The sequence below is a fragment of the Diceros bicornis genome, chromosome 30 (genome assembly GCF_020826845.1).
Source record: "Diceros bicornis minor isolate mBicDic1 chromosome 30, mDicBic1.mat.cur, whole genome shotgun sequence".
Lineage (NCBI taxonomy): Eukaryota > Metazoa > Chordata > Mammalia > Perissodactyla > Rhinocerotidae > Diceros > Diceros bicornis.
Genome location: NC_080769.1, coordinates 3,656,256 through 3,671,725, shown reverse-complemented (window position 1 = coordinate 3,671,725; position 15,470 = coordinate 3,656,256). Strand labels below are relative to the sequence as shown.

The following is a 15,470-nucleotide window of genomic DNA, read 5'->3' as shown; positions in this document are numbered from 1 at the left end:
TTTGATGCCGAAAGATCTAAGTCCTCGGTTTCCCCCCGGAGATGGAGAGGTCGTTCTGTGCCACACCACAGACACGCACGCACACACCTACCCCTTCAACCTGTCCGAATGCTGTTTTATTTCAAGTATAAAGGCTCCATCGCAGAAGGGGCCAGGGTCAAGGCAGGGGAGAGGGCTCTGGAAGCCCAGGCGGAGGTGACGGCCAGTCCGTGGTGCCCTGCCTGACCCCGGGGCCCTCCGCTGGCTGCCGAGGCCGAGGTAGCTGAGAGAGGCGCTGGGCGGGGAGGCGGCTCACATCACCGCACAGCACTGGCACGTCTTCTGCTTTGCGCCACCCGCCGCCTCGCCCTCAGGAGGGGCAGGTGGCTCGGACCGCCGGGTGGGCGCGTAGGTGGGCACGGGGTGGGCGCGGGGGTTGGCCCTGGGCCCCTCCACCTGAAGCAGGGGCTGGCACTCGGCGGGCTGCTCCGGAGCTGGGGTCTCTACCAGGAGCGGGGCGGCGACCCCCAAGGGGCCCGGGCCCTCCACAGGGGTTTGGGGCCTCACTGCTTCCTCCTCCAGGGAGCCTTCCTGCTTCTCCGGGGGCCACCGTCCTTCCTCCTCGGAACCCAGGGGAGCGCCTGCCTCACTCACCTCGTCCGCCTGACCTTCCCTTCCTCCCCCGGGCTCGCTCTGCTCTTCTGGACTCAGATCCTCCTTGACCCCTTGCATCCTCTCTGCCTGCAAAGGCTCCTCACCTCCCGTTCTCTCTGCCTTCAGAGATCCCGCACTTCCTCTTCTCTCAGTCACCAGCGGGGCTCCGGTCGCCTGTAGGCTTCCCTCATCTCCTTTGTGCTCTACTCCCAAGGGCTCCTCAACTTCCTGCTCTGCCCCTAGCTCTTCCTCACCTCTCTCCTCCTCTGCCCTCAGTGACTCATCTCCTTGTCTTTCTGCTCCCGATGGTTCCTCAGCCTCTAGCTTCCCCTCACCTCCTTCCTGCTCTACTCCCAGGGGCTCCTCACCACTCTCCCCCTCTGCCCCCAAAGGCCCCTCACCTTCCTCTCTGTCTGCCGACAGTGGTTCCCCACCTCCTTCCCCGTCTGTGCCCAGCTTCTCACCTCCTCTCCTCTCCGGCGCCGAGGACCCCCGTCTTCCTCTCCTCTCTCCCGCCGGAGGCATCTCCGCCCCCTCCGCCTCTGCGCCTGCCTTTTGCTCACTTGCGCCCACGGAGGCCTCAGCCCGGCTCCTCTCCACCTCCCAGGGCCCCGCCCCTCGCCCCCGCCCCGCCCGCCGGGGACTCGCAGCCCCTCCCTCCCCCACCGAAGCCTGTGACCCTGCCGACCCCTCCACCACCAGCTCCTCCCACTCCTCGCTGAGGGTCACTCTCTCCACCCAGATGAAGGAGCCCTCCTCCCCTCCTGAGGCCCCCTGCCCGTCGCCGTCGGGGCTGCCCCTGGGAATGCCTTCTTCCTCTAGGCCCTCCTGGAGCCTCGCAGACTCCGGGCCCCTGCCCGCCTGCCCCGGGGCCGCCGAGTCACCGCCCCGCGTGCCCCCCACCCCTTCCCAGACCACCTCCACGACGCCCCGGTCCTCCTTCACCCAGGACGGCAGCTCGGGGCAGCGGGCTTCCTGCCTGTCCGTGACGGCCTCCAGCACCATCGCCTCCACCTTAGCCTCCAGCTCCGGGCCTGTGGCCCCCGTGGCACAGTCCTTCGTGGCCCCCAGACCCTCCCACACCACCTTCACCACGGCCCCTCCCTGGGAAGCGGCCACCTCCTGCCTGGGCTCCTGCTCCGGTGGGGGGCTGGGCCCAGGGCAGGGGCCATTGGCTTCCGAGGAGCCCCCTGCTGCGCCGAGCACCGGCCTCCGCGCTGGCAGAACCCCAGCAGCCTCGTCTCTGGACTCAGAGGGGGACTCTGGGGATGTGCCCAGGGGCCCAGCTGGCAGGGAGGTTCTCTTGTTCAGATCAGTGTAGCCTTGGGGAGTCCGGGGAGGGGAGGAGAGAGGGGGCGACAGGTGAGATTCAGGCCACCCAGACTCAGGCCCTTCCTCCTGGGACCCTCAGACCTAGGGGCACAAACACCCACCTGCAGGACTTGCCTCCACGGTGGGCAGGGAGAGAGGACGGTGCCCCTGCAGAGACGGCAGAGACAAGGTCAGGCCAGCTTGCCTCTCCACTCCAGCCTCCCTGCATGCCAGTACCCCTCCAATGCTCAAACGCCCTCAATGGCTCCCCATTACCTTCAGGACCAAACCTCTCCTGCCACTCAGGCTACCTCAGCTGTCTTATCGCCCTCTGCTCCCCAGTGCGTCGCATACAGTAGGTGCTTAATCAACACTGTGTCGATGCAGCCAGTTCCGCTGTACTGGGGACCTACTCTGCCAGCTACCGAGCTTACCGTGGACAAGGGAGGCTTTAAGCCTTTTGCTGTTGGAACTTACATTCCAGCGAGGGAGGCAGGTGATAAACATCGACACTAATAAATACATAATGTCAGGGAGTGAGAGGGCTATGGAGGGAAAACAGGCAAGATGAGGGGCTAGGGCATGCCTGGGAGGTGATGGGCTGCCTCCTTTAGGTATGAGATGCAGGAGGGCCTCCCAGAGGAGGTGACATTGAACAGACACCTGAAGAGTGAGAAGAGCCGGCCTGGAGTCAAGAGGTGGAAGGGCATGCCAGGCAGAAGGGACAGCAAGTGCAAAGGCCCTGGGGCTACAATGAGCTGACAAGTCCAAGTGAGAGAAAAGAGGGTCAGTGTGGCTGGAGTGGAGGGAGGGAGGGGATGAGAGGAAGATGGGCTCAGGGAGGGGAGTTGGGGACAGCCCCACGCATCTCCGCACAGGTCTCTGGTCCTGTCCTGCTCTTTCCAGCCTCCAGGCCTTTGCACAGGCTGTTCCTCTGCCTGCCTCCCACTCAGATTCAGCACAGATATCACCACCTCCAGGAAGCCTTCCCTGAACCCCCAACGTCACTCAGGACCTTCCTCTGCACTCAGGGCTCCCCCTCACAGACTCTTTGTACCCCAGCTCCTCATCCGGACTGTGAGCTCCCTTAGGCCAGGAATCACACCTCGTGCATCTCTAGCTTACACCGAAAACCCAACAAGTGCTTCCCACGCCAATTAATAGGTCTCCTCTGCCTCTCTGCTCTGGGACAGGCACCTGGGAGCTAACGTGAGACATCAGGGAGAGGTGGGGACTGTGGCAAACCCACACCTCACTGGGGCCAGGCTCAATGTTGCTGGATCTTTGAACTTCAAGGACAACCCAGAGAACCAGATTCTACCATCAAGTGTCCTGGTTTTCAAAAGCCTGTGCGTTCTCCTGCGTGTGGATTGTAGCTTAATAAAGGTGTTACCAAAACAAATGCCAAAACCACCAAACCCAGGCAAGTGTCTCAGATCACAAGTGTCTCACAGTGACCCTCCCCCCTCTGAGGCCGACTTCCATGAGCATCCTCCACAGTGTCCGACTTCGTGCCTGCTCCTGGTGCTGAGCTATGATCTTGTCCAGCCTCCCTCACACCTCCTCCAGGTGTGCACACATTTTCAAGATGGGGAAACTGAGGCTCGAGCAAGGAAAGCGGCTTGCCTGGGACCACAGAGCAAAGACGTCACAGAGGACCTAGTGGTCCTCTAAGCTGCTCAGGGAGAAGGCCTGGACTGCTTGGGGCCCTGCTGGCCACACCCCCACCCCTCACCAGCAGCCCCTCTGGCTCCTCACCTGTCTGCGCCAGGTGGGCCTGCCCGAGGGCTTGTGCTGGGCACCTGTGGACGCGCTTTGCAGCAGCTGCAGCTGGGACTGGAGCCTGGGGAAGAGGGGGCTGCTGGGAGCCGGGCCCCCAGGCTCCGTGCACCCCCAAGTCTCAATGTGCCGCCTCCCGGAGTGGCCCGGGGTCCTGGCCTGGCCCGGCTGGGGCAGACCTGGTGGGCAGGGCCGCACTCACGTGAGCAGGCTGTCTTCCAGGTGGCGAATGCGGGCCTGCGCCTGGCCCTCGGGAGACTGCGGGTCCCGAGAGGTGGGCTCCTCCGGCCGCTCTGGCCCCTCAGCCGCCCCATCCATTAGCCAACGCTCCCGGAGAGACTTCCTCTGGGCAGGGGAAGGGAGCCCCAGCTGGGCATACGCACTCCCCCGCCGGGCAGATTTCTTACCGCCCCACAAGCACCCAGAGGGAACAGATACGTGTCCCCCAGGCTGGGAAACGGGCCCTCATTGCCGCCCCACGCGGCCCAGCGGGACAGACGCCCATGACCAGCCCACAGCTCTCCCAGGCTGAAAAAGACACCCCCCACCCCACGGTTCCAGAATGGGACAGACACCCCCAGAGGTGAAACCAATGTCCCTGTTGGCCCCTCCCTACCCCAAAGCTGGTCAAATACCTCCACTGTCCTCATACTCTTCTCAAAGGGGGAACAAATGTCTCATCACCACCACCACCCTCTCCCAAGCTGGGAAAGACGCCCGCCCCAAAGCTGGAACCAAGGCCCCCAGCTGCCCCCCAAAATGAGACAGAGGCTCCTGCGGTCCCCCGAACCGACTCTCACAGACCCCCACCTCGCTGCCCCGGCCGGGCAGGGCCCCGCCCGCCCCCACCTTGAGCCGCTCCACGCGGAGCTTCTCCTCCTCCAGCTCCCGGCGCGCCGAGCGGATCTCCTCCTGCAGCCGCCGCTTCTCCTGCGCACAGAGGGCCGAGCTGCCCGCGGGCCGGGCGGGGCCGCCCCCCGCCCTCCCCCTCCGCCGGGCTCGCGGGCTCCGGGGCTCCCGGTCCGCGCCGGGCGGGGCGGCGGAGCTCACGTCGGGGCGCGGGCGGGGAGGGGGCTGCGGAGGCGCTGACTCAGCAGCGGTGGGGGCGGGGCGGCCGCGCCCGGGATGCTGCGGAGGCCTCGCCCTCGCCGAACCGGGGTCTGCGGCTGGGGAGGGGCGTGGGGCCTTGCAATGGGGATGTGGAGAGGGGACAAAGCTGGGGGGGTCGGAGACATGGGGTTAAGAGAGAGGGGTTCAGAGAAAGAGGGGTCCAGATATGGGGATCAAAGGGAGAGGGCTAGGGAGATGGAGAGTCTGGAATGGAGGTGCAGTCGTGGGGTGTAGAGATGGGGTCGAGAGATGGGGGTGCAGAAGTGGGGGACAGAGAGGTGGGAGTACAGAGATGAAGGATCAGAGAGATGGGGGTTAGTGAGATGGGGCTTAGATGGGGTACAGATATGGAGGTCAGAAGGATGGGGGTTCCAGAGAGACTGGAGTGTAAAAATGGGGTCCAGAGAGATGGGGGTCCAGATTTGGGGATCAAAGGGAGGGGCTAGTGAGATGGAGGGTCCAGAATGGAGGAGCAGTTGAGGGGGTCCAGATAGCCTGAGGTGTAGAGATGGGGTTCAGAAAGACTGGGGTGCAGAAGTGGGGTCCAGAGAGATGAAGATCCAGAGATGGGGGTCGGAGAGGTGGGGGTCAGTGAGATGGGGGTCTGAGAGATGGGGTTCAGACATGGGGTGTTTGTGAGACCGGAGTTCAAGAAAGGGGCATCGGATGATGCCGATTCTGGGAGTGCAGGGTCCGCAGCCTCACCATTCCGGAGGTGGCGGTGACCAGAGGAACTGGGGAGCGGAGGGGCCTGAGGATTTAGGGGGGGCGCCCAGGCACGGCTGGAGCTGAGGGTGCTGCTCCCCCCCGTTCACAGTGCTAGGCTTACTCCCCGGAATGGGAGGGAGGCAAGACAGAGGCGTGGGGCACGGCTGAGGGCGCCCAGAGCGCTGGGCGGAGCGCGCTGGGAGGGCGTCACTTACGGCGATGACCTCTAGCCGCTGCCGGTAGAGGGAGCTCTCGGCCATCGGCCTGTGGGGAGAGGGCCCGGGCTGCGGAGGGGGTCTCCCAGGGCCCACCCCTCAGCAGGCGGACCTCAGGAACGCCCCTCTCTGAGCCAAGATCCCTGAGCTGCTTGAAAACCACTCTAAGCCCAGCATTTTCCTCTATTTCCCCTTCGCCCCTGCGAGTATTCGGGGCAGGGGGAGGGGAGGGGTCCTGTGAGGGGGAGGGTTCTACCTGTGAGGGGGAGAGAGCAGAGACCATGAGGGTTGAGCTAAAGTCCTTCCTAGGACTGACATCGCCTATCAGAGCCTCAGTTTCCTCATCCGTAAAATGGGCAGAGAAAGCTTGACTCTCACCTTGCAAGGAAGTATCCATGCAGGAAAAAACTTAGGACATAGTGTCCCCAAAACAGGAGCATAGTTTCTTATTAATAATACCTCTAATAATTCCCATGACTAATAATGTTTATGATTAATTATAATAACCATTCCCAGTACGTCCTACAAAAACTCTCAAGTCCTGCCGTGCCCCTAACATGCTGTGTGTCTCTTTCCAATTCCACACCCTCTCTGGACCTCGGCTCCTACCCAGGATCTCTTAAGCACTAGGGAGTGAGAGAGTCTGGGAAGAGAAGTGTCCATCCCACCAAGGACACATGCCATTGCCATGGTAAGTCCAGAGCTGCCTTCTCCAACTGTCAACCCCCCTCCCTGAGGGCAAGGGTCATCAGGTCACCAGGTCGCCAGCTGCCTAGTGCTGGACCCTGAGCTGGGAGGAGGAGGAGGAGGGGTTTGCAGTTTAAGGTTTAACCTGAGTGCCCCCCTCATTGTCCTCCTTGCAGCGTCCCGGGACCCCCGCTTCCCAGCCTATAAGGCTGCCCCCGGCCCTGTCTGGGGTTCCCCTGGAAGCTGGAGGCTGACTGCCGGACCGCAGGGCACTTAGCGGACAGTCGTCATTACATCAACATATCATCACAGACATCATGGAGCGCTGTTTGCGAGCAGGTGCTTCACAGGCCAAGGACTAGAAGGAAATATCTGCCTGCCTGTTGTCCCGACAGTCAGCCCAGGGGGGGCACACATTTGCTGACTCCAGCACTAACCCTGGTGGGCAGCATGAGCCTCGCTGCCCAGACTCCGCCGGGGCCTCGCAGATCTTCCGGGCCATCGTGAAGGCGTCACCGCCAGCACCTATTTAGCACTTACTATATATAGTGTTCTAAGTGCTCTGTGGGGCTTCCGCGGGCTCTCACCGCCTCCCCGCCTCCCCTCCCGCCCTGATCTTGAGACGCTGTCGTCCATCTTTGCTGAGTTGACATTCCAGCTGAGAACAAAATCAGCCAACCGTTAGCCAGCGCACACCGCGTGCCAGGCGCGGTTAAATGCTTCACTTATAACAACCCGTTTAGTGCTCACGACGGTCCTGGGAGGCCAGGAGGGCTGCCATCCCCATTTTACAGATGGGGAAACTGAGGCTCTGGGAAGTGGCGAAAGGACTTGTCTGAGGTCATGAGTCAGGATTGGACCTCAAGGCTCTCAGGCCCAAGACACTGAGAACGCTGAGGGGAAGGAGGGTCCAGGCACCCTCGTCTTGGCAGCTAGGAGGCCAGAGATCAGCCTGGGGGTCCCCAATTTCAGTTGGGGTAGGGGGCTGAGGTCCTGCTTTTCAGGGTCTCCCATAGGAAGCCCAGATCCCCTGCTAATAGGTTTGCCCCTGGGGGAGGGCTGAAGCACCCCCCTTCCGTCTCACCCCCAAGATGTAATCACCCTGCCTCTTCCTTGCCGGGGGGGATCGAGTTCCCGTTGCCAGGCAACCAGGTTTGTAGTTGGTGAATAATGCAACGGGGGACCCAAAAGAGTGAGGAACCAAATTGGGGTCCCTGAGGGGGGCGCCCCTTTTCCAGAACTCTCCACAAACCTCTCGAACCCTGCACTGTCTTAATCTAAGGCCCTCACGCCTGTCTCAAATATTAAAATACTCTGCACACCCCATTTGACATTGTTTATCTCTGACTCTACAGAATGGCCTTCAAGGCTGTGGCCTGTCACCGCCAGGAATGGTTGATGGCCATGTCACTAAGCGGGTGATCATTTCAATTTTGCCATCGAATTTCTTGGTTTGGGGCTGTGAACCTTTTCTGTTGAGTCGAGAGCCTTTCCTCCCACCCTGGACACTGAGGGGGATTCTAGAGGCAGAGGGAGGAGTGAGGGACCCTGACATTCCCTGCCCCACCCCCAGCGATAGCCCCACCCCCAGGCTGGCCTTCGGGCTTGAGGACTGCCAGCAGAAAATCCACAGAAAGGGAGGGGGTGGGGGTCCACACCTCCCACCAGGCCTTCTGGGGAGGGGGCATCGAAGAGCCTGTGGGTCGGCTGCTGGCCTGCCTCCACTCCCGCAGTCCCACAGGGGCTCTCACCCCTGTGCAAAGGCCAGCGGCCCCCATGAACTCCTATCAGGCCCTGCCCCCACGCCCCCCTTGACCCTGGGCACTTACATGGGCGTGGCTGGAGACCACACCTGGCTCTGCAGGGCCATCTCTGCCCAGAAGCCCACGTCCTGTCTCCGGCTTCAGAACCCACCACCTGCTTGTCTGAAGGTGCCCTGGAGGCTGTGACTTGGCTGGAGGGAGGGGGTGGCTGCGGGGCAGGCACCGGGAGAGCTGGTCCAGCTGGTTTGGGCTGGGAGGCGGGAGGCACGGCGGGCGGGCGAGGGGGTTGAAGGTTGGCCGGCAGGTCTGGGGAGGGACTATCAGCTGTCCTGATGAATTATTTACCAGCCGCTGGCCTCCTGGCTCATTCGGCTGCCTCCCGCAAACACGCTCTCACACGCGTGCTCGGGTGTGTGGGCGAGGGTGGAGTCGCCGGCCCCTCCAGAGAAGGGCCCTCCACTTGGCACCCCAGACACCTCCAGTCCAGCTGCCCGCAAGGGTCACCCACATGTGGGCATCGTTGCACACCCTGGGTGCGGGGTTACTGAGTGCCTGCTCGGACCCTGGCTCTGGGGCGGGGGGAGGAGCTGATCCAGCTCCAGGATCTTGGAGGCCAGAGGCTGAGCATCACGGGCACCAGGCGACCTGGGCTCTGGATAACTGTGGGCAACTTGCCCCAGGTTTCTGGGCCTCAGTTTCCCCTTTTGTGAAATGGTAGAATGCTCGCCTAAATCCTCCCTCCCTCTTCAAGATGCTAGTTGGGGTACTGGGACCCCAGAATTCCCTACCCAAATGGTCCTGAGCTCACTGATAAGCCCTGTGTGGCCTCCTGAGGGCAGACTGTGCAGCCAGGGTGTGTTCCCCCACCGGCCTGAGAAGTGGCCAAGGGCATGTGTGGGCACACCGGTGAGAGAAGAGCTTGGACACGCGGGCCAGGGCCCTAGGGGCGTGTACGGGGCTCCTTGCTGTGCAGGACAGAGTTGGGCGTGGGAAGCAAAGGGAGGCACGCTGAGGGCTGGGGTTTCCCTGTGCCCCATGTTCTAGGACAAATCTCCTAGGGATTCAAAATGTTTTCACTTGAACCTGGCCTTCTAGATCATTCTGCCAGGATAGGAAGAGAGAACATCTTTTTTTTATGAGTTTTTAATTGTGGTAAAATACACATAACAGAATTTACCACTAGTGAGTGGTATTTAGTACATTCACAATGTAGTGCAACCACCACCACTGTCTAATTCCAGAACATTCTCATCACTCCAAAAGGAAATTCCCTAGGGATTAAGCAGTCACTCTCCATTCCTCCTCCCCCAGCCCCTGGCAATCATGAACCTGCATCTGTCTCTACGGATCTACCTGTTCTGGACAATTCACATCAATGGGATCACACAACATGTGGCCTTTTGTGTCTGGCTTCCTTCACTGAGTATGATACTTTGAGGTTCATTCATGTGGTAGCGTGTGTCAGAGCTTCCTTCCTTTTCATGGCCGAATAGTATTCCATTGAATGGATGGACCACATTGTGTTTATCTGCTCTTCTGTTGATGGAGATTTGAGTTCTTCCTACCTTTTGGAGGAGAGAATATATTTTATTAATTGCTTGTGGTTTGATTTGATAATTGTTAAATATTTAGATGCTCTTGTCCTGGGTTCCAAGTTGAGGCAATTGTTCTGTTTATAATCGTGTCTGTCTCCCAAACTCTACTGCAACTCCCAGGTCTGGGTGATTTCATGTCCCAGCATGGGCGTACGCACCTAGTGAGAATCGTTCAGTAATAATTCCTAAGCACCTGTCATGTGTCAGCCACTGTCCTAGGCATGGGGGAGTTGGATCTAGACGTGAGCATGACAGAAAATGCTGGAATGCAGCTCGCTTTCTAGCCTGGGGGAGACAGATAACATACAAACAAAGAAATAAAGGTGATTGGTGAAAACTGCAGTAGAGAGTGAGCTACAGAAAATAACAGGGTTGTGGAGAAGGGCTGCGTGGGATGGCGGCTGGGTGATCAGAGGCCACCTCTCTGGAGAAGTCACATTTGAGCCAAGACCCGAATAGTAGGAGCCTGCCACGTGCTGAATCATCCCAAGCAGAGCAAAGGCAGTGCAAAGGCCCCGAGGTGGGAATGCCGTTGGGGGGTTTGAGGGAAGCAGAAGGCTAGAACGGAGGAGTAATGGAGGGAGAGAATGTCAGAAGATGAGATCTGAGAAGGGGGAAGGGCCTTCAGGGCCAGGGTAGGGAATTCAGAGTTTTCTTCTAAGTCTGGTTGGTAGCCATTGGAGGGTGACGAAGTGGCTGGGACGAGGGTGGAGACAAGTGGACCAACTCAGAATATGTTTTGGAGACAGAGCCAACAGATCCAACAGCAATCCAATATCCTGATGGATTGGGGGGGGTGCTGAGGGAAAGAGAGAAACCGAGGCTGACTCCTAGGTTTGGGGCATGAAAAACAGAATGGCTGAGCTGCCATACATACGTATGTACATACATACATGCAAAACTGAGCCGTGAGTTCCGTTCCGCAAGCGTCCAGTTTGACATGTCTATTAGACTGGAACCTGCTGGATATGAGTCCAGAACCCAGGGGAGAAGTCAGACTAGAGAGATACACTTGGGAGACACCAGCACAGAGATGGCGTTTAAAGCATGAGACAGGAATTCATCAGGGTCTGGGTGCCGGCAGGAGAGATTGTGTTCTCAGACTGAGTAACTGATGAGAACTCAATAAAGAGTCAGTTTACAAAGGTGTGGGAGCCAGTTGAGGCATAGTGTGCCCCCTGGGTTAGCACCATCCCGGGACTGTTACCACCTCCTGGCCCTGGAGAGAGTGAGCTGTGTGGAGCCGCTCCCTGCAGTGGGGGACACAGCAACTGTGTCCAACTGAGGGAGGGGTGTGGGATAAACACCCACCCTCACCCTCCTCTCTCCCATACCCCAGCCTCAATGGGGGCCAGAGTGAAGGAAGCAGGGATGCAGGTGAAACGGGAGTCCCAGAAGAGGCGCCTGGGAGGTGAGGGGAAAACCACCAGCCGGTGGTGTCCCCGGAGACCAAGGAGCTAATGGAGAGGCAGGCAGAGAGGAGCCAGTGACCAAGTCTGCAAATGGAGGCATCGGTGTCCTTGACCAGAGAAGGCTCAGTTCCACGGTGAGACCAAGAGCCCGGTTAGCATGGCTGGAGGAGGGACAGGAGGTGACCAAGTGGAGAGGCCACTCTTAGAAGTACAGCTTTAATCGTCATCGCCTCCCAAGCAAGTAGGCACTGCTACCCCCACGTCAGAGATGGGCACTGAGCCTTGGAGAAGGCTGGTGCCTTGCTCAGGTCATGAGTGGGATGGAACCCAGGTGGACCGGATTCCAATTAGGCCGATGGGGTCAGAGGGAGGAAGGAGGTCAGCTGGTCAGAGGCGGGAGGGCAGGAGAGAGGAGAAGGAGCGGCCGGAAGGGGTCACAGGGCAGGCAGAGAGTGGGGGAAGGAGTGACCAGATACTTGCATTGTTGGGGGTTCCTGAAGCTGTGCAGCTCCCACTTTCTGTAGGTAACTCTATATTTCTACCCGGACACCCCGTAAAGGTGGGAGCGGGGCAGGAGAGCGGACTTGGAGAGCCTGGGACTGGAAAATGTCCCGGGGGCGGGTCGCCCGCGCGGGGACGTCGATCCCGCCCTTGACCGCCGTGATCTGGCCCCAGCTCAGGGAGCTGCTCTGTCTGTCCCGCGAGCCTGAATTCCTCTCCGGCCTTCCCAGCCGCAGGGCTCAAGGTGACCGCCTTTCAACCGCAGCCGCTCCGCTGTGTCCGTCCCTCTCTCTTCCCTCAAAGTGGGAGTGCATTTGGCCGCAGACGCCTCGCGGACTTTTCCGGGAGGGGTGAGGGGAAGCGGCCTCTGGGCTTGGCGCCGGCGGCGGGGCACGGCTCGGAACCTCGCTGAGCCCAGGCACTGGGAGGGAGACGGGGCGCGCCGTGAGGCGGCTCCTGGCTCCCCCTCCAGCCCGAGCTGTGCGCCGCAGAGGTGGAACGTGTAGCGACAGCCCAGAGGCCAGCGGCGTCGCTACTCGCCGGCTGGGACCGGCTGGGCGGGGCTGGCAAGGCCTCAGAAAGATGGCTTCGAGGGACATCCCCACCAGAGGGCCAGTGGTTCAGAGGCCCAGCCCGGCGCGCAGCTGGGGCCAAGCCTCCGGGCAATGCCGAGGAGGTGGGGCCGAAAAGGTACCAGGGTGGCGCCCAGTGAGTGGACGCGGCACCCAGACTGGCCTCCCAGGTAGCCGGCCGGGTCTAGGGAAGCCCTGTTCCAAGAAGTCTAGTGCCCTGAGCTGACCTGGGGTGCGGCAGTGGACGAAATCCGGTGCCCCGCCGGGGCGCCCCCGCCCCGAGGGCGGGGCCGGAATCCTCCCAGCAGGTGCAGGGGGCGTTGCCCGGCCCTGCCCCCGGGGGCTGTTCTTGGAGGCCAGGGGCGGGTCAGAGAAGCGGCCGGCGCAGGCGACGCCTTGGAACCCGCGGGCGGCGACTGCGGCCACAGGTGCTGCGCAGAGCACCGTGTTCCAGCTCTGGGCATCAAAACTCCGGCGCTGGGAACCAAGGCTTCCGAACTGCTCCCCACCCTGGACCCCGAGGCGCCGCGCCGGAGAGCGGAGCCCTGGGGTCGTCTGAAGCGCGGGGCCCCGAGCCCCTGGGGTCCGATAGCGAAGTCCTGGGGCCTGCCGCAGAGCAGGGCGCGGAGACCCCCGAGCAAGAGAGCGAAGTCCTCGGGCCATCAGCGGGGCAGGACGCAGAGCGGCCCGGGCCGTCCGCAGCTGGAGGCTTGGAGAGTCCTGGGCCAGGCAGCGCCGACCTTGAGCCGTCTGAGGCGCGAAGCGCGGGGGTCCTGGAGCAGTGTCCCGAGACCTCCTCCTCAGGGTCAGACTCGGGAGCCCACCAGCATTTTCCATTGCGCCCCGAGACTCCCCAGCAGTCCGCAGAGGAGCCGCTCATGGAGACGCCCATCGAGCGCGAAATCCGCCGCAGCTGCGAACGCGAGGAGAGCCTGCGCCGGAGCCGAGGCCTGAGCCCAGGCCGTGCGGGCCGCGAACTCGTCGAGCTGCGCGTGCGGCCGGTGCTCAGCCTGCCGGGCCCCGGCCCCGCGCTCCCGCGCGCCTTGGAGCGCGCGCGGGCGGGCGCGCAGATGCAGCGAGACATCGAGCGGGAGGCTCACCGGCAGGCGGCGCTGGTGCTCCCCGCGGGCCCGGAGCGCCGCGCCCGGCAGCCGCCGCCGCCGCTGGGCGAGCTCAAGCGCTTCTTCGAGGCCGCCGGCGGGTGCGGCTCCTCGCCGGCGGCGGAGGGCGGCGCGGGCCTGCAGCCGCTGCCCGAGCCCGGAGGCCGGCTGCGCTCGGCGGCGCAGGGCCACTGCCCGGTGCTGGCCCGCGCCCCGCCGCCCCTCGCGCCGTCGCTGCTGGAGCAGGAGGTGCGCGAGGTGCACGAGCGCGAGCGGGAGCTGCAGCGCCAGCGGCTCAGCGTCTACGGCACCGCCGAGTTCAAGGAGCCCGCGCCCAGCCTTACGGGTAAGCCACGGCGCCCCGACGCCAGGGACCCCCAGGGCGCCAGCCGCCCTCACCGACTACCCAACTGCAGTGGTCCCCTTTCTGGCCCTTTGCTTCTCAGGGTTCCCCTCCTGGCTCCCACCCCCTCTCAATTCTCCGTTCCCGCCCACCCCTTCTGGGCGTCCCATCCCTGTGCTCCAGCCCCGACCCCGAGTGGTGGACTCCCAGATCCGCCGCACCCAGGCGCATGGTGGCGGAGGGGAGGAGGGTTCCAGATGTCTTTGTCGGGGTCCAGGGAACCCGTCCTGGGTTCTGGCACACCTGGATCCTCTGAATTTTCGGGTTCCTACGTCCCCACTCTGGGTTCGCCTCCCTCCTCCCTCAGAATGGAGGCCCCCGTGGGGAGAAGGGGGGTGAACGCCTGTGTGTGTTTAAGGAGCGCGGCCGGCCTCCGTCGTCCTGGCCGCCTCCAGCTGGTGAGAGGAGGGACAGCCCCGGCTGAGCGCCCCTTCCCCCGCAGCAAGCAGGGGTGATGGAAAGCTGGCAGTGATCTGGCCTCCCCGCAGAAAGGCGTCGGAGAACGGCTTGGAGCAGGTGGGAGTCCCTTTCCCCTCGTGCCTCAGGCGCTTGTCGCCCCCCCCCCCGGGCGCCAGAACGCTGGGCTGGGGGAGAAGCCCCTGGGAAGTCTCTCTGGGCTAAGACACGAAGTCCCGGGCGTGGACCCGGGTGACGAGGAGGCGGTGGTCCTGGGACCCAAACCACCCCACCTTGCCCCTGGGTGTCCCCACCCGCTGTGCGCGGGTCCCTGAGGCCGGCCTTCCGTCGAGCCCCCTCTCCCCAGGAGGAGCGGAAGCCTTGAGGTTCGAGCCGGCTGGGACCCCCGGCCAGAAGGAACATGCCCGTCAGAGGCCCGGGCAGGGGCGCCCAGGAGTGCCCTCCGGATGGGCGGAAGGCCTGGAGAGGGGCCTGCGGTCTGCGCCCGGGAAGATGAAATCGACCAGCGCATCCTTGAACCTGACTTTGTGAAACTGACCAGTCTCGTCTATAAACTGTTAGTCCCCTTGGGAAACACAATCCAGAGGTGAAACTGTGCAGCCCTTGTCCACCTAACCGCGAAGCACACTAGCCTCTCCCTCCGGCCTTAACTGTTAGAGGGCCAGGGTCACCGCCTCGGCTGCCCCCGCTCCCCAATAAAGCCCCTTCTTTCTGGGCAGCGCAGGCTGTTTTCTTCTGGGTCCTCTTCGTCTGGGGTGGGGCGGGAGCGCGGCGGCAGGAGGCAGGCGTGGGAAAGGCGCAGGAGGCGCCGGCCGGAATGCGGAATGTGCCCTTGCCGCGCGGTTCCGGGGCTGCAGCTCTCCCCGGCCCGGCCCGGCTCCTAGTGCCCCCTGGCGGCGCGGGCGCAAACTGCGGCGTTGGGACAGACGGGCTCACGCCCTGCCTTTCCAGACGTCGTCAACATTTATTGGTGTCAACGGCGTGCTCCGCGCTGGGCGCTGGCTAGACGGAGGTGATAAGAGGTTGTTCCTGCCCTGGGGACGTAAACAATAGCTACCAAAAAAGGGGGTGGTGAGGGTACAAGCTTCTTAGCAGGCTACACAAGACCATTTATAATCTGCCCAGCAAGTGCGAACCTCCCGCGCCCCCAGGCCCCAGGCCCCAGGCCCCAGGCCATTGTTAACGAGAGAGATGGAGTGTGCCGCAAGACAAATGGCTCGTCTCCAAGGGCAGGGAAGCGTTCATATCAGTGCTACCAATGAGT

The 15,470-nt window shown here is 62.4% G+C and overlaps 2 protein-coding genes across 2 annotated transcripts; one reads left to right on the top strand and one right to left on the bottom strand.

Annotated features, from left to right (window-relative positions):
- Positions 1–10: 10 nt before the first annotated feature.
- On the bottom strand, positions 11–8,356 carry PALM3 (paralemmin 3). Its single transcript, XM_058525519.1, has 7 exons — positions 8,273–8,356; positions 5,757–5,805; positions 4,573–4,653; positions 3,926–4,068; positions 3,703–3,787; positions 2,067–2,112; positions 11–1,955 (listed from the first exon to the last, which is right to left on the bottom strand). Exons 1-7 carry the CDS (start codon positions 8,311–8,313, stop codon positions 292–294), a joined length of 2,109 nt encoding a protein of 702 aa, XP_058381502.1. The 5' UTR covers positions 8,314–8,356; the 3' UTR covers positions 11–291.
- Positions 8,357–12,523: 4,167 nt separating this feature from the next.
- MISP3 (MISP family member 3) lies at positions 12,524–14,983 on the top strand. The gene is made up of 3 exons (XM_058525527.1): positions 12,524–13,732; positions 14,232–14,305; positions 14,553–14,983. The coding sequence occupies exons 1-3, from the start codon at positions 13,165–13,167 to the stop codon at positions 14,568–14,570; spliced, it is 660 nt and encodes a 219-aa protein (XP_058381510.1). The 5' UTR covers positions 12,524–13,164; the 3' UTR covers positions 14,571–14,983.
- Positions 14,984–15,470: the final 487 nt, after the last annotated feature.